Below are 24,984 nucleotides of genomic sequence, written 5' to 3'. Positions count from 1 at the left end.
TACATCGCACGTGGCTGGGGGGGTCACAAGATGGCGGCGGGGGTGGACAAAATGGCCGCCCCCACGCGTCGTAGCGGTTTGGGGTGGTCCAAGATGGCGGCGCCCTTCCTCCCCTCGTGGTGGCCGGGACCCAAAATGGCGGCGTCTGCAGGTCGCACATGGGGCGCTGGGGGGGGTTGGGGAGCGTTAGGACCGCGCGGGGCTCCCTCCTCTCCGGGGACAGCGGTGGTCGGGACCCAAGTTGGTAGCGCCGGCGGGTCAGACGTGGGGCGTTGGAGACGGCCAGAACTCCCTCTTCTCCGTGGGGAGTGGTGGTCGGGACCCAAAGTGGGAGCGCCGGCGGGTCATGCGGGGGGGGGGGGGGGGGTTTGGGGAGCGTAAGCGGCGTGCAGGGCTCCCTGTTCTCCCGGGACCGCGGTGGTCGGGACCCAGAGCGGCTGCGCCAGCGGGTGGGGAGTGTAAACGGCTTGCAGGGCTCCCTGTTCTCCCGGGACAGCGGCGACCTCGCGGAACCGACACACAACCGCAAAATGGCCCTTTTTCCCGCAGCTCTTGCAGATTGCTGCGCGGGCCGGGCAGCGCTGCCGGGGGTGTTTCGCCTGGCCGCAGAAATAGCAGCGGGCGCCCCCGGTGCGACTTGCCGTCTGAACCGCGCAAGCCTGTGGGGTGTCCGGGGGGGGGGGGGGTGGGTTTGGCACGATGGGTACGTACGGAGCCCAATGGGCTGCCGCGCGGTCGGGGCCGTAGGCGCGGGTATTACGCGCGGCCACGTCTAGGGAGGCTGCTAGGGCCCGGGCCTCAGAGTCCTAGCGACTCTCTTTCTAGAAGTCTTTGGCGGATTTGGGAGGAATTCATACCTGCCACAAAAGCATCACGCATTAACATGTCCATGTGTTCATTTGCGTTCACCGAAGGGCAGCTGCAGGCTCGTCCCAGAATCAGCAGCGCGGCGTAGAATTCGTCCATCGATTCTCCGGGACCTTGCCGTCTCGTCGCGAGCTGGTAGCGAGCGTAGATTTGGTTAACTGGGCGGACATAGAGACTTTTCAGTGCTGCGAACGCCGTCTGGATATCCTCCGAGTCTTCGATGAGGGAGAAGATCTCCGTGCTCACCCTCGAGTGCAGGACCTGTAGTTTTTGGTCTTCTGTGACCTGGCCGGTGGCCGTTCTGAGGTAGGCCTCGAAACAAGTCTGCCAGTGCTTGAAGGCTGCTGCCGCATTCACTGCGTGGGGGCTGACCCTCAGGCATTCCGGAATGATCCTGAGCTCCATAGTCCTTTTTAGGCACGCTTAATAAATTGTAGCGCACAAAGACTCCGTGAGACGAATAGAGTGAAGTCGATGAAGCTTTATTAAGCGTGTCTGTTCCCCCGCAGCTCGATAGTAGAATGGCCTGCGGGGGAGGACTCCGGCTTCTTCTACTCCGCCTTCAGGGCGGAGCTAGAGGTCAACGGCCAACCAGGACCCGGGATCTGTCAGCCAATGACATTAGGGCTTCCAGTCCCACATGACCCTCAATACATACTACCACACACACATTGGACAAAAACGGACCCATCTAAATTACTCTAACTATAGCGTTTCCAGTCAATATTTGGAAAGTTAAAGTCCCCCACTACAACTACCCTGTTGCTTTCGCTCCTATCCAGAATCATCTTTGCAATCCTCTCCTCTACATCTCTGGAACTTTTTGAAGGCCTATAGAAAACCCTAACTGGGTGACCTCTCCTTTCCTGTTTCTAACCTCAGCTGATACCACCTCAGTAGACGAGTCCTCATCAAACGTCCTTTCTGCCACCGTAATACTGTCCTTGACTAACAATGTCACCCCTCCCGCTCTTTTACCAACTTCCCTGAGCTTACTGAAATATCAATGGCCACCCATGATTCGGCAGCCTCCCCAGTAAGTGGTCACGCTGGTGCCGATTAGTACTCCTTTTGAAAAACGTGAACCTGGCAGAAAGGCTTCTGCGGGGAGCAGAGGAGGTGAGTAGCCATCTTTGTTCACAGGCAAAGAGACTGGAGGTGCCGGGTTGCCACCCTGGCGGGGGCTGGGGGTGCCTTGGCTGTCGGGGGGGGCGGGGGGGGAGATCCTCCGCAGGGTGGGGGATCCTCCGCAGGGTGGGGGATCCTCCGCAGGGTGGGGGACCCTCCGCAGGGTGGGCTGCCATGGGAGGGTGGTGGGGAGGGGCGGAGGATGTGGCGCGCTGCACCACCATGCCAACCACAGAATTGTGTATATCTGTTCCAGGGGTAACCCTTGTCCCTGCCTGTCTGCCCCTCAGACCATCCACAATCCCCACCGACTGCCGAGGCCTCTGGCCATGCAGCTGAAAGCCGTTGCTAATAGGGAATTGGCAATCGTGGTTAAGTGAGTGCTTCACACATCCCAAGTGGATTCCTGAGGGTGGGTGGGTCATGTAGCATGTGGACGTCATTGTCGCATATCCCAATTAGACCGTGAAGCCTGGACACTGTGCCTGAACACTGCATGAGGCAACACCACACACTTAGCAGCTAACATCCAAACATGCTGGGACTGTGTCGGCGCTGTCAGTGGGTCACTGTTGACAACGGGGAGGTGATGATAACCCGCAGAGAGATGAGCGCCAGTACTCAATCTGTGCCATAGTCTAATCCCTGCCTGTCTGCTGAGTGCTCGCTCACACCCATCGTCTGCACGCGGTGCGCCTGGGGGAGGAGGAGAGGAGATGCCTGGAGAGATGGGCAAAGGGTTCGGAGGTCAGCTCGCATTGCGGAAGAAAGTGACAGAGACGTCATACTGGTTGTGCTCAAGGGTGTTTAATTTGTTATACAATTCCTCACTTTCCGATGGTGCCTACCCGTCTCCTCCACCCTCTCCTTGTGCCATCCGTGACCCTCTGTGCTTGGCCTTCCTAGCTCCACTGCTACATCTAGGTGTCTCCCCAGGATGCACATCTAAGATGGGAGGCATCAAAATGCTTACCTCATCCTGTGGCCTTCGGTGCCCCTGGCGGGCGTCCTCTGGGGGTTCTGGGGCCACATGGTCCCGGCGCACTTGGCGACACATGCACAGCCACGCCCCCTCTCCCATGGGCTGACTTCAAGATGCGGTCTCGTCGGAGGAGTGGAACGTCATGGGATGAGTCCGAGTTGACACCTACGGCCCTAGGGTTCACTTTCCGATGGAGGGGCAGCTGGTTCGAGGCCGGTTCTGTCAGCCCTGGCGGCTCCCCGATGCCTGCACCACTGTGTCGACGCCTTATGTGATTCTCCTCCATGATTGTGCCATCAACTGCTGTGCCTCGGCAATGCCCACTTGGGACTGGGAAAAGCTCCGCAGCACCTTGGCCATTCCCACCTTAGAGCGGGACATGTCCCACAGCACCTCATAAAGGTCAGCCTGGTACTGAGAAACCTACTTCAGCGAGTTGCACATTCTGCCATGGCCATCACCGAATGCACGACGCTTTGGACACCTCTACTAATAGTGCTAATGTTGTGCACCAGATTCCCCACTGCAGTCGCCACCCTAGCAGTGTAGGCCTCGATGTCATGCATTGCCAGCAACATCTCCAGCGCCTGTGGCCTCTGGGACCTCCAATCGGCTATGGACCTGCTGGACCATTCCTGACATCTCCTTCTGAATGTCCTGACCCCATCCTAACCTCCGACTGCTGTCTCACCTGGGGGTTCCTGTCTCCACCTGATGTACATCAGCAGCTGTGTGGTGCTCACCAGATTGTTTCCCAGAAACCTGACCTAACCTTTCCCACCGAGGTCTGTATCGGCGCTGGTGGGGACGTGGAGAGAGGGGATGACAGCTGTGCCGCCAGGTGATCGCCTGGGAGGCTGGAGGAGGACCACCCCGGGTTGGACCGGCGCTGTCGGCTGCAGGACCTGCGGGAGAATGGACATGTGGTTAGTGGGAGGGATGGGTCCGTCAGTAAGGCAATAACAACTCCCGTTTGACAGGTCCTCCGGGTGGGGCCCGGTGGTTCCTCACCTCTGCGGCATCCGCCAATGAATAGGTGACCGCTCTGTCCTTGGCCACCCCAGTCACCTCCAGGACCTGCTCCTCGAAGGTGGCAAAGATACTTATGTCAGCAAGCCTCCACCAGTTTGGCCCCTCTCCCAATGGCTGTGGGAGAGCTTTTCCTGAGGAGACATAGGGCATCATTAGCCACACGCCTGGTTCACAGTGGTGGGAGGGGGGATGTGAAGGGAGGGGGCTGCAGGGAAGGGTGGGTGAAGGGAGGGATGGGGGCTGCATGGAGAGTTGGGGGGGGGGAGGGGTGATGCAGAAAGAACTCTGGAGGGGAGAGGAGCGGGTATTGGTGTCTACTCACTCGTGCTGCCCGTTGTAGCTCATTGACCTTTTTTCGGCATTGAGGCCTGATGTGTTGGGTGCTCTGGATCCGTGGAACACATACAGGCCACCAACACTTAAAATAGTGCAACACTATTTTATTAAGCTAGAAACTGTTGAACATTCACTGTGGGTTAACGTGATGTTAGATTAAACTAAAGACGTACGCCTGTCCGAACCAGTCTATGCACTCAGCACATGGTGAAGATCTGTGCTGTAACCTCTGTCCTTCTGAGAGGCTGCATCCCGAATGAGCAGGAACACTGATGCCCTCTGTCTATATAATGAGTGTGCTCTAACTGGTGATTGGCTGCGGAGTTGTGTGTGTTGATTGGTCTTGCTGCGTCCTCCCCGTGTCTGCGTGGGTTTCCTCCGGGTGCTCCGGTTTCCTCCTACAGTCCAAAGATGTGCAGGGTAGGTGGATTGGCCATGATAAATTGCCCTTAGTGTCCAAAATTGCCCTAGGTGTTGGGTGGAGGTGTTGAGTTTGGGTGGGGTGCTCTTTCCAAGAGCTGGTGCAGACTCTGGGGTCTGAATGGCCTCCTTCTGCACTGTAAATTCAATGATAATCTATGATTAATCTAGGACAAAGGTTCGGCACAACATCGTGGGCCGAAGGACCTGTTCTGTGCTGTATTTTCTATGTTCTATGTGTGTCCATCAGTGTGTGTGTGTCTGCACCATGATATACTGGTGTATATTATACATTTCTTCCCCCCCTCCCCTTTTATAAAAAATGTATGTGTGTGGCAATAAATAATGTAGGGTGAGAATGTTCCTAACTACGTGTGGGGTGCGAAGACATATTTACAGGACTACGTACATGAGAACTAAGCTATTTACATGGGAAGGTGCCTGGTGCAGAGAAGCAGTATGCAACAAGAATAACGAGATCAACACTATATATCACTATCTTATATATATATATATATATATATTTATATATATACAATTCGGAGAGTCTATAAGTCCGCAAAGTTCATAAATTAAGTCTCTGAGGTGGGCGACAAATTCTGGTTGACCGCCTCAAGGGTGGGTCGAGAGCCGCCGGTTCAGGAGAGGGCTGGACTGCATCAGAGTCGGGGGGAGGCAGAGTGACAGGGAGCTCTGCATAGTCCGTGGCAGGGTCAGTAGGAGGGCGAGGCGACACTGGAGGATCGCGTGGAACGAGACAAAGAGCACGTCGATTGCGGCGCAGAATAGAGCCATCTGGTAGACGAACCAGGAATAAACGGGGGGGGCCACCTGCCGAAGGACAACAGTGGTTACAGATCAGCCACCATCTGGAAGATGGACACGGACATTGTCATCTAAAGCCAGAGCAAGGAGATCAGCTGCACGGGAGTCATGAGCCGCCTTGTGCTGTGCACAAGACAGCTGCATCCGGCGAAGGATCGGAATGTGGTTGAGGTCTGGGACATGGATGGACGGCACCATCGTCCTCCGAGTGCGACTCATGAGTAACTGGGCTGGCGACAGGCCAGTGGGGCGGAGCGATAGGCCAACCAGGCAAGGTAGAAATCAGACCCAGCATCGGCAGCCTTGCATCGGAGCCGTTTGACGATATGTACTCCCTTCTCTGCTTTGCCGTTGGACTGGGGGTACAGGGGACTGGACATCACATGGACAAAATTGTACCGCCTGGCAAGGTTCGACCATTCTTGGCTGGCGAAGCAGGGGCCATTGTCCGACATAACCGTGAGCGGGATGCCGTGTCGAGCAAAGGTTTCTTTACATGCACGAATGACTGCAGACGAGGTGAGGTCGTGCAACCGTATCATCTCTGGGTAATTCAAAAAGTAGTCCACGATCAGGACATAGTCTCTACCCAGCGCGTGGACAGGTCGCTGCCCACCTTGTCCATGGTGACATGACCAACTCATGGGGCTGCAGGTCTCGCGTGGTTGGGCCGGTTGGAAGCGCTGACAAGTGGGGCAGTTGAGCACTGTGTTGGCTATGTCCTCATTAATGCCGGGCCAGTACACTGCCTCTCGGGCCCGTCGGCGGCACTTTTCCACGCCAAGTTGGCCCTCGTGTAGTTGTTCTAGGACAAGCTGGCGCATGCTATGCGGGATGACAATGCGGTCCAGTTTTCGAAGTTTACTACCGCCAGATCATCTCTGACATTATAGAATTGAGGGCATTGGCCCTTGAGCCACCTGTCCGTTAGGTGGCGCATGACTCGTTGCAGCAAGGGGTCAGCCGCCGTCTCGCGGCGAATTTGGACGAGGCGTTCATCCGAGGCAGGTAGATTGGAGGCCGCGAATGCCACATGGGGGTCTAGCTGGCAGACGAATCCCGCTGGGTCACATGGAGTGTTGACTGCCCTGGAGAGAGCGTCAGCAATGATGAGGTCCTTGCCTGGGGTGTATACCAGCTGGAAGTCGTATCGCCAGAGCTTGAGAAGAATACGCTAGAGGCGAGGCGTCATGTCGCTCAAGTCTTTCTGTATTATATTGACCAGCGGGCGATGGTCGGTCTTGATGGTGAATTGAGGAAGTCCATAGACCTAATCGTGAAACTTAACAACACCGGTCAGAAGGCCCAGGCACTCCTTTTCTATCTGCGCGTAGCACTGCTCCCTGGAGGTCATCGCACGTGACGCATATGCAACGGGGCCCATGATGAGGCCTCATCACGTTGAAGGAGCACTGCCCCAATGCCGGATTGACTGGCATCGGTCGAAATTTTGGTCTCCTTTGCTGGATCAAAGAAAGCTAAGACCGGGGCCATGGTCGGTTTTGCCTTGAGTTCTCTCCATTTGCGCTCATGGACAGGGAGCCATTGGAAGTCTGTCGTCTTCCTGACCAGGTTCCTGAGATCCGTGGTATGAGAGGCGAGGTTAGGGAAGAATTTCCCTAAAAGGTTGACCATGCCCAGAAATCGGAGGACTGCTTTCTTGTCCTCTGGTGTTTTCATAGCTGTGATGGCAGCTACCTTGTCCGCATCCGGCTGCACACCCAATTGGGAGATGTGGTCCCCGAGGAACTTGAGTTCTGTCTGACCAAAAGAGCATTTGGCCCTGTTGAGGTGGAGGCCATGCTCATGTATACGTCTGAATACGTGTGGTGTTGCCTCATTGTCATCGACATAGACGCAAACACCTTCAATACCTTCAATCATTTGTTCCATAATCCTATGGAACACTTCTGATGCAGATATGATCCCGAACAGCATCCTGTTGTAACAATATCTGCCAAAGGGGGTATTAAATGTGCAAAGTTTCCTGCTGGATTTATCAAGCTGGATTTGCCAGAATCCTTTTGAGGCGTCGAGTTTGGTGAAGAGCTTGGCGCGAGCCATCTGACATGTGAGCTCTTCGCGCTTGGGAATTGGACAGAGCGCGCTCATGATATTGCGATTTAGATCCTTGGGATCAATGCAAATTCTCAATTCGCCGGAAGGCTTTTTTACACAAAGCATGGAACTGACCCAGTCGGTCGGTTCCGTGACTTTGGAAATCACTCCTTGGTTCTGGAGGTCCTGCAGCTGCTGCTTGATGCGGTCCTTAAGGGGTACTGGGACCCTGCGAGGTGCGTGGCATTCGGTTTTAATAAAATCTTGTAGGTGTACGGGAGTGTGCCCATGCCCTCGAAGACGTCGTGGTACTGGTTGATCATGGCATCAAGCTGCGCCCTTAAGTCGGTGTCCTGAAAGGTAGATGCATCATCAGGAGAGAGAGAGAGTGAACTCTCTGAACTAGGTTCAACAGCTTGCATGCCTGCGCGCCAAGCAGGGAGGCTTTCGAGGAGCCCACGATTTCAAAGGGGAGGATGGCTTTGCATGACCTGTGCGTCACTTCAAGTTGGCATGAGCCACTGGCAGCAATGGCATTGCCATTATAATCTAATAGCTGGCAGGCTGATGGCAGGATGACTGGTTTGACCCAAAGGCTTTGGAGGTCAGACCCCACAATGAGATTGGTGGAGGCGCCAGTGTCCAGGCAGAATCTTATTTGGGACCGGTTGACCATAAGGGTGGCACACCACTCATCGTCCTGATCGATGCTGTATACTGATAGAGGCTGGATTATTTGCTTCGGGGACACCGTTTTTTGTAATGATACCGACTCGATCGACTCGAAAAGGCGTCTTCGGGTCCTCGGTGTCATTATCGGGTAGCAGGTCCGAATCTGGCTCGGTGAACGTGGGTTGAATGACCCGGACATTCCTGCAAGGCTGGCTGGAGTGACGAGAGTTGGCATGCCGAGCTGATCTGCATAAAGCAGCATAGTGGCCAAGTTTGCCACATCACCGGCATCGTCGGGATTTGGCAGGACATTGCTGCTTTAAGTGGGCGGAGCCACAGTTGCCGCACGTTGCAGCGTCAGTACCTTCGCTGCGCCACCGCGCATGCGCGGTGCGGTCGTACGTGGTGCGCGCCTGCGCAGTACGTTCGTCGCCGTCCCCTCGTTCGGTGCGCACAAGCGCGGGAGTCCGCGAAAAGCACGCAAAATGGCCGCCCTTATCCAGGCTGAGGCCCTGGAGTTGCTCGATTGCTTGGACCCGCTCTGCCTTGTGGGGGACCTTGCCGCACCGTTTCAGCCGCTTGGATGTTGGAATACCGACTTGTGGCGTGTTCATGTAGCACGCAGGTCTCAATGGCAATCGCTAGGGTGAGCTGCTTTACCTTGAGGAGCTGCTGGCGTAGGGTCCGACTGAACACCGAAAACTATCTGGTCGCGTATCAAAGAGTCGGAGGTGGGCCCGTAATTTCAGGACTGCGCAAGGATGCGGAGGTGGGTGAGAAAGAGCTTGAAAGGTTCATCCTTAACCTGCAAACGCTGTTGGAATACATAGCGCTCAAAACTTTCATTCACCTCGATGTCGCAGTGACTGTCAAACTTAAGCAGGACTGTCTTGAATTTTGATTTATCTTCATCAGCAAAGGTGAGAGAATTGAAAATGTGGATGGCATGTTCCCCGGCCGTGGATAGGAAGAGCGCGATCTTCCTGGTCTCTGAGGCAGCTTCCCGGTCTGTGGCTTCCAGGTAGAGCTGGAAGCGTTGTTTGAATATCTTCCAGTTGGCCCCCAGGTTACTGGTGATGCGGAGCGGCGGCGGAGGGTGGACGCTGTCCATTTTGCAGGATGGCTGTATGCTGGTGAAGGCAGATCACTTGCAGGTCGGTCTAAGAAGTTCTAACATCCCTCAAACTACTGGTACCATGATGTGTTGGATGCTTTGGATCCATGGAACACATACAGGCCACCAACACTTAAAATAGTGCAACACTATTTTATTAAGTTAGAAACTGTTGAACATACTTTCACTGTGGGTTAACACGATGTTAGATTAAACTAAAGACCTATGCCTGTCCCTAACCAGTCTATGCACTCAGCACATGGTGAAGATCTGTGCTGTAAGCTCAGTCCTTCTGAGAGGCTGCATCCCGAATGAGCAGGATCTCTGATGCCCTCTGTCTTTATAGTGAGTGTGCTCTAACTGCTGATTGGCTGCGGTGTTGTGTGTGTTGATTGGTCTTGCTGTGTGTCCATCGGTGTGTGTGTCTGCACCATGATATACTGGTGTATATTATGACAAAGACAGTCAGTCCTCCTGGTTACACTCCCGGCGCTCAGAGCCATCACCACTCTTCCCAGGCAGCACTGGCTGACCCTCCAGGACCCTCTGGGAACAGGGCATCCTTCCTGGTCTCCATTGCACCTAGGAGCCTCCCTTGGTCCGTATCGTCGAATCTTGGGCGGTCTCCCCGGCGCCATTGATGCGGGCTGGCTGGGGTATGATGAGCAAGTACAGCTTAGATTCGACCTTGTTAGCGGGGTTTGATGCGCGCAGTGCTGGCGAATCAGCTGGCCAGCCTTCATTTGTGGTGAGAGATCCATGGGGCCTAGTTATGTTGACCAATTAACGTTGAATAGCATTGCCAGCTTCGCTGGGTTGAGCGTCGGGAAGCTCGGGGCAGTTCACGCTTGCTACTACACTTGGAAATCTTTCCAGAGAATTGTGCCTTTTGTCTCTCCTCATGACAGTCCCATGATTCCAGGAATTTAGGAATCAGCCTGGTAAACCTTCGTTCGCTGCACTCCCTCCGTAGCAAGAACTTGCATACAAAATTTCCCCACAATGGTGAGTTAATGTGCTTTTTTATCTGAGGAGGGTGGTTTTCATTGAATAAGCAGTTTTTAGTCAAACACCAGGGGATCATTTCTCATAGTGCAATGATTCTTTTAGAACAAGCAGCTTGGATGTCTTGTTTAAGGAAGGAATACCTTTGGCAACCCAGCACTGCACTTTGAGTGCTGTTTTAAAAAAAAAAAAAATCATTTACGGGATATGGGCGATGCTGGTTCGGCTAGTTGCCCTTCAGAAGGTGGGAGCGAGTTACCTTCTTGAACCGCTGCAGTCCTTGAGGTGTAGATACACCCAGTGTGCTGTTAGGGAGGAAGCTCCAGGATGTTGCCTCAGCAACAGTGAATATCCTCTTGCATGCTGAGCTCAAATTCTTATTTTAACCAACACTAATGTTTTCTGGTGGCTTGAGTAGCCTCCGGTTCAGATAGGCGTTGGATTTTAAGTTTTTTTTTTTTCCCCTTGACTTACAATGAAAATGTGGGATCTGCTTGGCTCATTGTATGTACGAAGCAGTGCTTTGCACTTATCACTGAAGTATGAAGTACAGATTTACAGATTGAAATATACTTCCCCCTTGTTGCTTTGTTCATTTTATTTATGGAGATGTGCTGATGTAGTCTACGGATAAACAGTCTCCTCTTGAACATTCGTCCTCTGTCTGTTCACGTTACGGAATATTGGTTATATGCATGTAATCCCCAAATTGTGTAAAGCGTGTTCAGAAGAAGAACTAAATGGTGAAAATTACAGATGAAGTATGGAGTAACCGGGACTATGAAATGTGCCCCTGGGTTTTCAACAGCCTAAGTCATAAGCTACTGCTGAATAACCACTCTGACACTGGAAGTTTGGTGTTGCATAAATATTCATGTATTTCCACATTATGATTTCATGACTTTGAAATATCAAACCAATATTTAAAAAATAATTGTCCCAATTATTTACTTACCAAAAATAAATGCTGATCAGTGCTTTTAGTTTCCTGGCTTGCTGTCTGTGAGAATACTTTAATGTGATTTGTCTTTTTTTCAACTACAGTCCAATTGTTGCTGGATGCCAAAGATCCTCTTGATTTGGTGTCAGATTCAAAGTAACATCGGAAAAGATGAAATCGCAGCATAGAGATTGTTAGACCTTTGTGGGCAGCTCTCTCTTTGCTGATGACTGCAAAATCTAGGTCCGTGTATTTCCGAAACATGTGAATCAACACATTGCTCAACCGGTTCTTTAAAAGTTCCTACTTCTGTTAATAAAAGTTTACAATTTCTTAAAGTTTTTTTTTTTACACGGTACAGCCTCTCCTTTGATAAAACTTTATTGCAGTACATACCCCAGTGTTTATGCTGAGGCTCTTGGAGCCAGTTAATACTATGTGCTAGCAGAGGGTTTGTTGTGTAACTGTCTTGAATATTCAATTGGTTGGGTTACAGCACGAGAAATACAAATGGGAATGCTGATGTTCCAGTCACATTGCAGAGTCAGGTGCTGCATCCTGATCAAGTTTATGCAAATCGATTGTTCTAACTGGCCTGATGCTGGCTTTACGTTCGACTTGCAGTAACCCTGCAGTGCCCTTGAATGTGTGTAGAACAAATGAACAGTTTAAATGTGGATAGTTTTATGGTGAATGTTGATGCTGCTTTTAACATAAGGATAATCATTTGGAATTGGACGCAGGAGATGATTGGTATGTTGATGCAACCTGGCTGTTTAATGATTTAGTGCAGCTTGGCTTCTTGTCTTCTAATACTGGATCAGTTACATTGGAAGTTGATCTCTTGCGTCTGTATGCACCATATCTCCGAGCCCAGCAGACACTGTGGACGTGGCACAGGGAGCCTTGTGATGCAGCAAGATGTGAGGGAAATTTTCTGATGCAAATAAATATAAGGATTATTGAGGGCTCCTTTGAACCTTCAAAAGGACGATTCTGCTACCGTTGAAATATGGAAACACGAGACTGCAGAATATTTGATCATGGACAATGCAAGTTGAAGGATGTGCGGTGAAACTCTGCAAGTCCGGGCAAAATTGTGGATATCTGTTTGTGATAAGCAAGCAGTCGATGCGTTTGATAAAAGAATAGGCCAGACAGAATTGTCCTCCTGTGAGATGGCAAACGACAGCCTGGGCTTGGCTGATATCCTGAACAATACCTTGGAAGCGACAGAAAATACAGCTTCAAGCTCTTGCCTGTCTGAGCAAAAGGACAAAGCCTCTTCAAACACTACTGAATTTCAGTGGGAGGGTGGATGCGCGGAAGTGACTGCGTTGCAGCACTTGCTCTCCACACACTGGTTAAACGAACTGGAACTGAACAAAAATGAAGGTGACGCCGGTGATGGAATAAATGAGGTGATGGTGGGCAGTTCGGTAAATGGTAATGCTTTAATTATGAGAGACAACACTTTGAAAGGAGAACGAATGGGCCAGCCACCCCCCAGCCTGAACTGCCGAAGCTGCGCTGGTGCCATTCTTGACTCTGCATCAACCAATCTTCGTGATCCGGTTTTGTCTGAAGCCGGAGTAGAATTTGCTGAGACAGCACCCATAAGGAATGAGTTTCCTGATCACTGTAATAACAATAATTGGTCCCAAGGCACTTCGACTTTCACTGGTTTGGACTTTTTCACAAGCACGTTGGTAGAGAGGAAGGACACCAAAGTGGGTGACGGAGAGTCGCTTTGCAAAATGAAAATAGCAGATGCTGACCTAGCTTTGCGGAGGTTGAAGAAAACTGTTCGAAGAAAACTTGGTGAGGTCATAACCATCCACGGTGACCAGCAGACCAAGGCAAGAGCTGCGTCAGATGGCAGTTTTGGGCAGGTAAAACTGGAAATGTATCTCAAAAGCCAGGAATCCAGCTCTTACTTCACATTTATATGGGGGTACAGCTATGAAAATGTGATCCATTTTGAGATTAGCATTGTTGGAAACAAAGCGTCTTGAATAACGCTTCTCAAACTGTTGCTGTGCGGTTTGCAGTTTTGAAAATGTTTTGTAAGGAATCCACTTGAATGGCGAGTGGTTTTGCCCCATCAGGGCTTCTCTGAAAGCTAATGCTTGCTTTTTCTTTTCTTTTTTCTTTTCTTTGTTCTTTAAAAAAGCAAGACAAGCTGTACACGTGGGCAGCAGTCAGCCAACCAACCCAGTCACGTGACCACGTGGAAGGTCGTATCCCTGGGAGAATTCAGGCAGTGTGGCCGCCAGCCAAACCGTGGACAGAAGGAAAGCTGAAGTCTGTGGAATCAGGTGAGCAAACGTGTGACGGAAGGAAGGGTCGGGGAGGGAAATGTCTTGTAGCTTGCTTTGATAAGTTTTGTCAGTTGTAACGAGATGTTAGTTTGCATCGTGCTTTCCTTTATAAATTAACTTCCCAATCTGTTCTCTGCTGATTTGAGGCAGGCAAGTGGCATAAGACATAGGAGCAGAATTAGGCCACTCGGCCCATCGAGTCTTCTCTGCCATTCAATCATGGCTGATATTTTTCTCATTTCCATTCTCCTGCCTTCTCCCCATAGCCCCTGATCCCCTTATCTATCTCTGTCTCAAAGACACTCAGTGATTTGGCCTCCACAGCTTTCTGCGGCAATGAGTTCCACGGATTCACCACCCTCTGGCTGAAGAAATTCCTCCTCATCCCGGTTTTAAAGGATTGTCCCTTCAGTCCAAGGCTGTGCCGTCTGGTTCTAGTTTTTCCTGCTAGTGGGAAACATTCTCTCCCATGTCCACTCTATCCATGCCTCTCCGTATCCTGTAAGTTTCAATAAGATTCACCCCTCATTCTTCTAAACTCCAATGAGTACAGACGCAAAGTCTTCAACCTTGTTCCTGCAAGACAGCAAAATCGGATCTGCCTCGACTATACCTGTGGTCTAGTGCAGGTGCTGACATCTAATGTCCAGAGGTGTGTTGGGTGTAGTTCGATACACAAAAGCATTCACTAATGCAAGTCATTCAGACACAGCACAGACCTCGCCCTTTGATGTAGGTAAGCCATTGTTATATTGATGTGTTTTTGTGTAAAGAACTAGAAACCAATTGTTATGTAAATATGCATCCAGGGTGCCACATTTTACTGCTGGTCTGCAGTCATGTACCAAATAGCAATGCATCAGTCTACCAACCACATCAGAAAGCATCAGCCTTGATGACGCTCCAGCATTTCGAGTCTTAATATGTGATTCTTTTTCATTTGCGGGAACCGGAAGACCTAACCGATACCCTCTGGCCAAAATTTTTTCAGTAATAGTGCGATTCTGAGTAATGCGCGTGGATTCCCACATGGTGCATGGGCTTTGTTGGTCATGTTAAAAGTTACTTTCTTGTAAAATTCAAATTGCCCACAGAGGGAGCTCCTCCAAATATAATCCCACTCTGCGTCAAACACGCAGACAACTGATCAATACTCCCAAAATGAACAGGATTAAATACGGCAGGCGTTGGAAATATGAAATTAACAACAAAAGATGCTGGAAATACTTTGTCCGCATTATCTATGGGGAGAATAACAAGCTAACATTTTCAGATCTGCAACCTTTCATCAAAGCTCCATTTTTTTACAAACCCTGAAAGGTTCCTCTATGTTTTTCTCTCCTGAGATGCTGAGTTCTTCCAGCATTTTCTTTGACTTGAGTCAAGTCAGCAGCATAGATCCTGACCCACTCGTAGCTAGTATCACTGGAGATCATCATCATGACGGTTAGTGCAGGAGGATATGATCAAGGCAGAAGGATAGTTCTGAGATGGAGAAACGCCATTTCTGATTTATGGTCAGACATATTTCAAATTGAGAATATTAAATTGAAGTCTGAGATTGTTTTAGTCCTTTATATTTGTTACTATCCTTGAGAAGACCCCCCCCCCCATCACCACCACCGCCACGGTTTTGACAAAATCCAGTTAGACACCAATATCATTTTGCTTTAATTGGACAAAGTTTAAGATTAGGGCAGCACGGTAGCACAAGTGGATAGCACTGTGGCTTCACAGCGCTAGGGTCCCAGGTTCCATTCCCTACTGCATCACTGTCTGTGTGGAGTCTGCACATTCTCCCCGTGTCTGTGTGGGTTTCCTCCGGGTGCTCCAGTTTCCTCCCACAGTCCAAAGACGTGCAGGTTAGTTGGATTGGCCATGATAAATTGCCCTTGGTGGCCAAAATGGTTAGGAGGGGTTATTGGGATACGGGGATAGGGTGGAAGTGAGAGCTTAAGTGGGTCAGTGCAGACTCGATGGGCCAAAAAGCCTCCTTCAGCACTGTATGTTCTATTTGAGACACTTGTTAAGGGCAGGCTTTGGACAAACAGAAACTTTACTAGTCACGCTCAAAGAGATGAATTCCAACATGCAGGTTTAGTATGAGGTGCATGTGACTAGCAGGCAAACTGAAGTTGAACATTCCACACAGCACACAAATTAGCAAATACAACCAACATAAAACTGATGGAATTCTTGGCATACTGCCCAGACGTCAATAAACTGAGTCAACCAATCTCCTGGAACTCTGTCTCCTTCATGAGGGACTCCAACTTTTGTCACTTTCAAAAGATCAAACCTCTGAATTACCTGCCACTCCAACTCTGACTCCCTTAATAACTGCACACTTCCCAGGGGTTCTGCCTCATCTCCTGAGACTCGATTTCTCAGTTTGCACTCCAGACTCGACTTAACTAGCTCATTTTCAACTCTTCAACAGCTGCCTAGCTTCACTGGGCTGGCACTCCCCCTTGAATTCCACCAAGCTCCAATTTTGCCAGCTACCCCAAGCTATAAATGGTTCCAAAGGCTTCTTCTGAGCCCTAACCCTTTCCAGTATGGATCAGTGAACTTCGGCCACCTTCTCCACTCCTCGGGACTTCTCCTGATGCCTAACTGCACAGAGCTATCAAGTGACAAGTGACTCTTGGGGCTTCTCCTGAACCCCAATTGCACAGAGCCAGCTAACAACAATGTCATTTTCTGCCTCAACTCTGCCTCAACCCTGCTATCAGCAGCACCTTTTTGGTATGGTCTTTTCCCCTGTTACAGAACACTAATTCCCCCAGCAAACATAGAGATAAATTGAAGTGCTAAACCTCCTTAAATTCCACCCATCTTCATGATGACAGTCTTCTAGACTCACTGCTTCTAAATTCATTGTTGCCCTTGCCCTCAATACAAAACAATTCTGGGAGGGGGACTTCCAGTGGCGTAGTGCAGGAGGTCAGCAAAAGTTGGCTCCCACTGGAATACTTATTTTTGTTTGCCCCTTTTCTTAATATCATGGAGTGCTTACTCCTGAAAACCCACATAGTTATTGTAACAAGGATCTTGTGCCACTGAAATGCCTAATGAAATCCAGGAAAAGAAGGTCGAGAGCAGACGTTTGTCGATGGAGCCTGAGGTCTTTCCGAGCTCATCAGGTAAAATGGCGGAGTCAGTTTCTGGTACTCTATCCACTCCACTAACAGCCGAGATGCTTTTGCGTACCTTGTCGAAGGAATTCTAAAAGCACCAACGTATTTTGTCAGAGGACCTCAGGAAATCAACTGAAGAGACCTTGGCCCCCTTCCGAGAGGCTCTGGTTTGGCCCCCTTCCGAGAGGCTCTGGGGAATCGGACCATGGAAGCCCAGGGAGCCACGATCAAAGATATGAAAGTGACCCTGTTTGGCCAGAGCGATCGGATTGCCTTGCTAGAATCAGAGCTGTCTTCGTCAGCCGAAGCGAATAAATCGTTGGGGGCCAAGGTAAGTTACTGTGAAAATAGGTCCAGGAGGCAAAACAGTCTAATGGTGGGCCTGCCAGAGGGGAGGAAGGCCCAACACCCACCAAATACGTCTCCGGCATGTTCAGTAAGATGGTGGGTTGGGGTGGATTCAAATCCCCACCTGAGGTGGTTAGAGCCCATCGTACACTCCAGCTGAGGCCTCGTCCTGAAGATCCATTGCGTGCATTGATGGTGAGATCCCACAGCTTCAGGGAAAAGGAGATAGTTTGATATGGGTAAAGTGGGAAGGCCACTCCATCAGGTTGAATCAAGACATGTGTGCAGAGCTGGCGAAGATAAGGTGGCGTTCAATGGAGTTAAGATGGCCCTGTATAAAAGTAGAGTCTGGTTTGATTTGGTCCACCCAGCTCCACTCAGTAAATTTGGAGGAAAAAGACTTCTTTTCGACGCACCAGGAGAAGCAGGCTAAGTTGGGCACGGTGTAATTTGAGTATTCGGTTTTGTAGACGGGCATGTTGAATTGTTACATTGTAAGGGGTTCTATGCTTGTTCTTGTTTTTTCTTTATCGTTTAGATTTGGGGTTTTGCACGGTGTACGGTTCTATTTATCATGATAATATATAACCTCCTTTTGGAATGCAATGTATATGGTTGTCTTGGTATTTTGTTGTTTATAACTATTTTTCTTGATCTCCAGTTGGAAGTCTCCCTGCTAACTCAGTTAGCTAACAGGAGAGATTTTGAAGGAATCGCTGCAGTTCATTATAGTGGAGTTATTGTTTTGTTTGGGTTTGTTAGATGTAGATTTTAGTAGTTTTTGTTTGCGTCGCTCCTATTTGTATTTGTACTTTGATGTGGTTGTATTCGATGGCGGAGGGGGGTGGGAATAGTTTGCTGACAGTGTCTGTTGGTTTTTTTTGCCCAGTTTTGTGACTTGGTGGGTTGGCCCCGTAATTCCACCTTCCTGGCCCCTAATTCCACCTTCCTGCAACCGGTCCTCTTTTTAAAAGAGTTTAGGGTCTCTGCCTCCACCACCAACTTGGGCAGCGAACTCCAGACACCCACCACCCTCTGTGTTAAAAAGATTTTCCACAGTTCCCCTCGTGCCTCTTGTCCCCTGGTTCTAGAAGCCTCCATCAAGGGAAACAATTTTATCCTGTCCACTCTATTTCTTCACCTCATAATCCTGCGGGTGGATCGGTCACGTCTGACTATTTGGACAGCCTACCCGTCCCTACTGTTGAGGTGGAGAGGAATGGCGAGTTGGAGTCCCTCTTACATCCTGATGAAATTTAAAGTATTGGTTTGATGGAATCTGGCAAAGCTTCTGGTCCAGATGGATTTCCGATTGAATTCTAAGAAGTTCTTGTAAAAGCTTGTGCCTTTAATTCTGGCTATGTCTAATGACTCCTTATCATGGGGAGCGCTTTTTAAAATAAATTTAGAGTATCCAATTATTTTTTTTCCAATTAAGGGGCAATTTAACGCTGCCAGTCCACCTACCCTGCACATAGAAGATAGAATTTACAGTGCAGAAGGAGGCCATTCGGCCCATCAAGTCCTCACCAGTCCTTGGAAAGAGCACCCTTCTTAAGCTCACACCTCCACCCTATCCCAGTAACCCCACCTAACCTTTTTGGACACTTGAGGGCAATTTAGCATGGTCAATTCACCTAACCTTCACATCTTTGGAATGTGGGAGGAACCGGACCACCCGGAGGAAACCCGCACACACTGAGAGAACGTGCAGACTCCACTCCTTCCCCTGTCTTCACTAGCTCCCATTTGTAATAATACCTTTTCCTTCCAACTGGTTTGGACTCAACATTAAAGTCTTAGGAGGGGAAGATTCTGGAGAGGTTTGGGGACCTGTTCGTGGAGTGGAGGTTGACTAGCTTGCAGGGGTTCACTGAAAAATTCCAACTGCCCCGTTCCAGTCTTTTCAGATATTTTCAAATTCGCGATTTTTCTTGCAAAGCTTCTTTCTCCTTTCCTTTGGCACTGCCCTCTTCCCTGTTGAAGAAGATTTTGTCCCTGGCTGAGCCTGATGTGAGGTCTATTTGGAACATATATGGCCATATCCTTTCAACAGATTCTGCTCCGTTGAGTGGTGGACGGACCAAATGGGAGGGTGAATTAGGTCCCATTCCTAAAGGTGAGGTGTGGAGTGAGGCCCTTCACACCATCAACTCCATATCTTCACTTGCTCAGCCGAGTCTGATTCAATTCAAGGTTTTGCATAGGATGCACTTGGCCAGGGCTAGGATGAGCAGTTCTTTTCCCTGGGGTTGAGGATAAGTGTGAGCATTGCTCCCATAGGCCGGCTAACCATACACACATTCCAGTCCTGTGCCAACTTGATAAGTTTCTGGGCCTCCTTCCTTCACACCATGTCAGAGATACTTCATGTAGATTTGGAGTCACGTCCACTGGTGGCCATATTTGGGTGTCAGATTCACCGGTGGCTTGGTATGAGGTGAAGGCAGACGTCCTAATCTTTCCCTCGTTCTTAGTCCGGAGGTGAATTCTGCTTGGTTGGAGGGTCTCCTACATCGCCCAATGCCTCGGCTTGGCTGGGTGATCTCATGTCATTCCTGCATTTGGAGAAGTACACCATCAGTGGAGAGGTTCTACCTAAGATGGCAATCATTCATTTCCTTTTTTAAGGAGTTGGTCAGAGTCATCTGTTGTAGGTTTGGGTTAGTTTTTGTGTTAAAAGTTAATTGTTGTGGGGCAGCACAGTGGCGCAGTGGGTTAGCCCTGCTGCCTCATGTCGCCGAGGTCCCAGGTTCGATCCCAGCTCTGCGTCACTGTCCGTGTGGAGTTTGCACATTCTCCCTGTATTTGCATGGGTTTCGCCCCCATAACCAAAGATGTGCAGGCTAGGTGGATTGGCCATGCTAAATTGCCCCTTAATTGGAAATAATGAATTGGGTACTCTAAATTTATTTTAAAAATATAAAAAATTAGGTGTGTATGTTTCTACAAGTTTTTTTTTTTTCTATTGTGCTATCTGTTGATTGTTTTGGGTTGTTGTGATTAATATGAAAAAATATACGTATTTTTAAATAAAGAACAATGAGCTGCATTTGTTTGCAAGCAGTGTAGACCCCTTGTCTCCAATTCACCAGCTAAGTAAGACCACCTGCTGGGGCAGCACAGTGATTAGCACAGTTACTTCACAGTCCCAGCTTCGATTCCCGGCTTGGGTCATTGTCTGTGTGGAGTCTGCACATTCTCTCCGTGTGTGCGCGGGTTTCCTCTGGGCGCTCCGCTTTCCTCCCACAGTCCAACGATGTGCAGGTTAGGTAGGTTGGCCATGATAAATTGCCCTTAGTGCCCAAAAAGGTTAGATGGGGTTACTGGGTTACGGGTATAGGGTGGAAGTGTGGGCTTAAGTGGGGTGCTCTTTCCGAGGGCTGGTGCAGACTTGATGGGTCGAATGGCCTCCTTCTGTACTGTAAATTCTATGATTCATGATCTTGCCTTTTTAGTTGTTATTCCCTTAAATCAAAATGGCCGCAACCTGCGTTTTAATCTTCAAGGCACTTTCGTTGCCTTTATCCCATTCTCCATGTTACTTTTAAACTTTCCAGGACTAAAATATTACCTCTAAAATATCACTGAGCCATGGACCTGATGTTTATGCCACATTGCACCACTTTAAATGTTGCTGCTTACAGTCTATCGAGATGTCCACCTTGCCCAGATTGGCACCTTTGAGTAGCTGGCATGACAGGAGCTTGAGGCCTAAATGCAGGAGAACTGCAGTATGATCTCTGTAGAGATGGATAACATTGAACAGAAATTTGGACTACCAGTCAGTAGCTGAAAGATTGACATGACAAGATTTCATGTTTTAAAAACTTTACAGTGACCGAAAGCACTTTTGACTGAACCGTTTTCTTTTTGGAGGCAACTGCTGCTTAAACTATAGAGATGAACATTGTTCTTTTCTAGTTATTGCCCATTTCGCATCTGAAGGAGCGACAGATCTTTAATTTTCAGAGCTCCTTAAATCCATCACCAGCAGCTAGGCTTGCTCTGATCATTCTTTCCCCTTGCCAGGACGAATCTCCTGGAATCCTCAGATGACTGCAGGATGCATCTCTTTGACTAGAGATCATATCCCTCTTTCTTCGAGCTGTGATAGCTCACAAAGTCGAGCAGCCTCTTCTTCCTGCTGACCACAGAAAACTGCGGCCTCTCTGTGATATTTATTGATTTGCAGGGGCAGTATGTAACCTGATCTCAAAAATTGTTTCCTCTGCTCTTTTCCATGGCACCATGAAACGCATTAACCTTGAATCTTGGTAAAATTCCTGATTAGCTATTCTTGACGCCAGCTCCCTTTTATCCTGGAAGTAAGTGGGCAGATGATAGCCCAACTATTTACACCCTGTACCTTCAACGACTTTTGGGAGACTGATTACTCATTATAATCTTTTATACTGCTGCCATTGTTTTAGAGTATAAATAACTTGCACCTCAGCACCTCCCTATAAAACAATGTAAATCTTCCTTTGATCTCTAACAATCAAGCCACCCAGGCTTACTGTCAGGCAGATTGGAAAGCAGCTCACATGGTCCGTTCATTTGCTGTAAAAATAATAACCTTGTAAAGCTCATAATTGTCACACTATTGGGAATCATCTCTGAACTGGTCGGCTTAGAATGTAGGGGTGCTGTATCGTGAGTGAAGACATTTTTAATGGATTCTTTGCCATTCCTACAACAGTAGAAATTTTGCAAATATTCTTCAGGTAACTACACGACACATTCTCTGCCTAAAAAAGAATGTAACGCCAAGCAAATGCAATTTAAATATCTTTTTGCATCACTGGTGATTGCTGTTAAAGTCCCAACATATAATTAGTTTAGTAATAAGAAACCTGGCATGAGAAACTGCAATGAGAGCTTTATTGTGAATTATGCACTCCTATCTTAAAAGAATTGATTCATAACCAATATTGTGCAATTGGGAAATAAGGCTTTTTTTTGCTCTAGAAGGATATTGTATGTCTGCTGACACAGCTTAATTTACTTTTTGAGGAGCGAGAAATGTCAATTGTGATGATGGTGGTAACAAAGTGAAACCGGGCAAGTGAAGGGTTTGCAAATTTACCTCTAAATATAACAGACTTGGAGTAAAAGTTATTTATTTAAAGATGATCATTACTTTGCGGCATAGCTTACATTTCGATGTTGATGTAAAACTCAAGACCCATCAGCAGAAACTCTGGTATCTTATGGCACTTAAGGCAAGCTCTGCCCCCTCTACACAAATGCCTTTTCATCAGCTACCACTGTTGCTCAATGTTGACATGGCCTCTGCTGCAATCTCCAACTCCAGATGTTGCTTTAATGTAAAGTGGAATGCGACTCTCCAGAAGCAATCAATGGCCTTATGACCCTCTGTGTAAATGAACAACACATGCAAAAGATCCAAGTCTTTCATTAACCTTTTATCTCGGTACCCTGGTTCCACACCCCTCAATCAATCGGAAGTCTGTTTCTGCCCACCTGTACCAATGCATGTTTTTAAAACTGCTCAATCAAATTACCAAGTATTGTCTGTTTCCATTACAATGCCCTTTGTCTCCGTTAAGCTGCTTTAGTCTACTTTAGAGATTCCAGCATTGCTTTCATTTTTAAATATGTTTCTGAAATAATGTAGCTATTTTTATTCACTCTATGCATTCATGCCTGTAGAGGAAACAAAAGGTAAGATGCTGAAAGAAACTTGGTGCAAATTATTTTCATTGCCCACCACTTGATGGGATTGGGGGTGGGGGAGAGAGAGGGGGATTTATTTTTGAGGGAAAATTATTCCCGCTTGATGTTGTAATGTAAGAGCTGTAATTTCTTCATAAAGCTGATAGTTGGCAGTGACCCAGCAGGAGCCTTGTTTGTGATAACTGAAAACACACATGATCAAGTTGAGTTGCTGGGATCGAATTTTGGATCCAGGTACTGGGAATTCCCTTAACCAATATTCCCTTCAAAACTTAGTTGCTGTGTGTGACAAGTTTTTTTTTTTTTTTTTTTTTTGTTTGTCCGCTGGATGGTCCCTTTAAATTTATGGTGTCGCTGCAAACGTGTCGTATTTTTCACGAAGCAAGGTCTGTATGGTATCTTCCAGACTATAGCAATGCTGTGCGCTCGTGTAACCTCATGAAACAATTGCTGCTGTGATGACAATAATCCCAGTTCTCCACCTCTGCCCCCCCCCCCCCCCCCACTTTACAACCAGAACCTTTATGCATGATGTTCCCTCTTACACTCTTTCTTCTGTCTGTGACACTTGAGTGCTTAAAATTGGGCACCAACGAGTGTATCAAAAACTACTTCCTCTGTTCTTTTTGAAAACATTTAGCGTGCACGTTCTCCCACCATTGTCTCTTCAATGAAGTGAATTTGACATCTATTTGCCCAAAGTACTTGCCTATGTCACTCTAATGGTGCTCGCAGTCCACTTTGCATTAAACCATTCTCTTTGTTCTATCTGCACATGTTGGCAAAGTGTCCTATGTGTCCACCCTTGATTTCTATTTATATGGAACAAAACATTAAATAGGAGCAGGCAATAAGACCCATCTAGCCTGTACTGCTATTCAGAAAGATCACTGTTGAACTTCTATTCAACTCTATTTTCACTAAATCTTTTTGAGGCCCATAGTACCCAACAATCTGTCACCCCCATTCCTGAATATACTCTCTACAGCCCTCTAGGGTAGTGAATTCCAAAGCTTCACAACCATCTTAGTAAAGAAATGTCATCTCATTCCAGTCCTATATGGCCAAGTTTTTATTCTGAGATTATGACCCTAGTTCCACGCTCTCCAGTTCAGAGAACTGCCTCTCAACATCCAATCCCTCAAGCTCTCTCAAAAATTATATAACTTTCAAAGAAATCACCCTTCCTAGTTGGATAGTGACTGAGGAAAAAGACAATATTAGAAGAATGTAACACAAGTCAATCCACCCTTGCACCTCTGTCTACCGTTTCTCTGTCCACCTCTGCTTAAAATGATGGCTGGTTCCCCGTTAATTATTTTTGCCTCCTCCATGATTAAACTGGTCAAGGTTTGTTAATTTGGCAGAGGAATGGAGTTACTAATTTGCTGTACGTTAATACTGCTACATGTCTCTCATCGGGGAAATAGAACATAGAACATTACAGCGCAGTACTGGCCCTTCGGCCCTCGATGTTGCGCCAAACTGTGAAACCACTCTAAAGCCCATCTACACTATTCCCTTATCGTCCATATGTCTATCCAATGACCATTTGAATGCCCTTCGTGTTGGCGAGTCCACTCCTGTTGCAGGCAGGGCATTCCACGCCCTTACTACTCTCTGAGTAAAGAACCTACCTCTGACATCTGTCTTATATCTATCTCCCCTCAATTTAAAGCTATGTCCCCTCGTGCTAGACATCACCATCCAAGGAAAAAGGCTCTCACTGTCCACCCTATCGAATCCTCTGATCATCTTTTATGCCTCAATTAAGTCACCTCTTAACCTTCTCTAACGAAAAGAGCCTCAAGTCCCTCAGCCTTTACTCATAAGATCTTCCCTCCATACCAGGCAACATTCTGGTAAATCACCTCTGCACCCTTTGCAATGCTTCCACATCCTTCCTATAATGCGGCGACCAGAATTGCACGCAATATTCCAAATGCGGCCGCACCAGAGTTTTGTACAGCTGCAACATGACCTCATGGCTCCAAAACTCAATCCCTCTACCAATAAAAGCTAACACACCGTACGCCTTCTTAACAACCCTCTCGACCTGGGTGGCAACTTTCAGGGATCTATGTACATGGACACCG

General features: G+C 48.4%; 1 protein-coding gene and 1 long non-coding RNA gene across 2 annotated transcripts in view; one reads left to right on the top strand and one right to left on the bottom strand.

Annotated features, from left to right (window-relative positions):
• Positions 1-24,984, top strand: part of LOC140426604 (formin-2-like) — a 594,930-nt gene that overhangs the window by 82,251 nt on the left and 487,695 nt on the right. The window contains exon 3 of the mRNA XM_072511575.1: positions 13,553-13,697. Coding sequence (XP_072367676.1) covers positions 13,553-13,697 — 145 coding nt within the window. The remainder of the gene's footprint in view (positions 1-13,552; positions 13,698-24,984) is intronic.
• Positions 1-24,984, bottom strand: part of LOC140426607 (uncharacterized) — a 38,068-nt gene that overhangs the window by 3,103 nt on the left and 9,981 nt on the right. The window lies entirely within an intron of this gene.

The sequence above is a fragment of the Scyliorhinus torazame genome, chromosome 1, assembly GCF_047496885.1.
Source record: "Scyliorhinus torazame isolate Kashiwa2021f chromosome 1, sScyTor2.1, whole genome shotgun sequence".
In the NCBI taxonomy this organism is placed as follows: Eukaryota; Metazoa; Chordata; class Chondrichthyes; order Carcharhiniformes; family Scyliorhinidae; genus Scyliorhinus; species Scyliorhinus torazame.
This window is presented reverse-complemented; position numbering and strand designations above follow the sequence as displayed.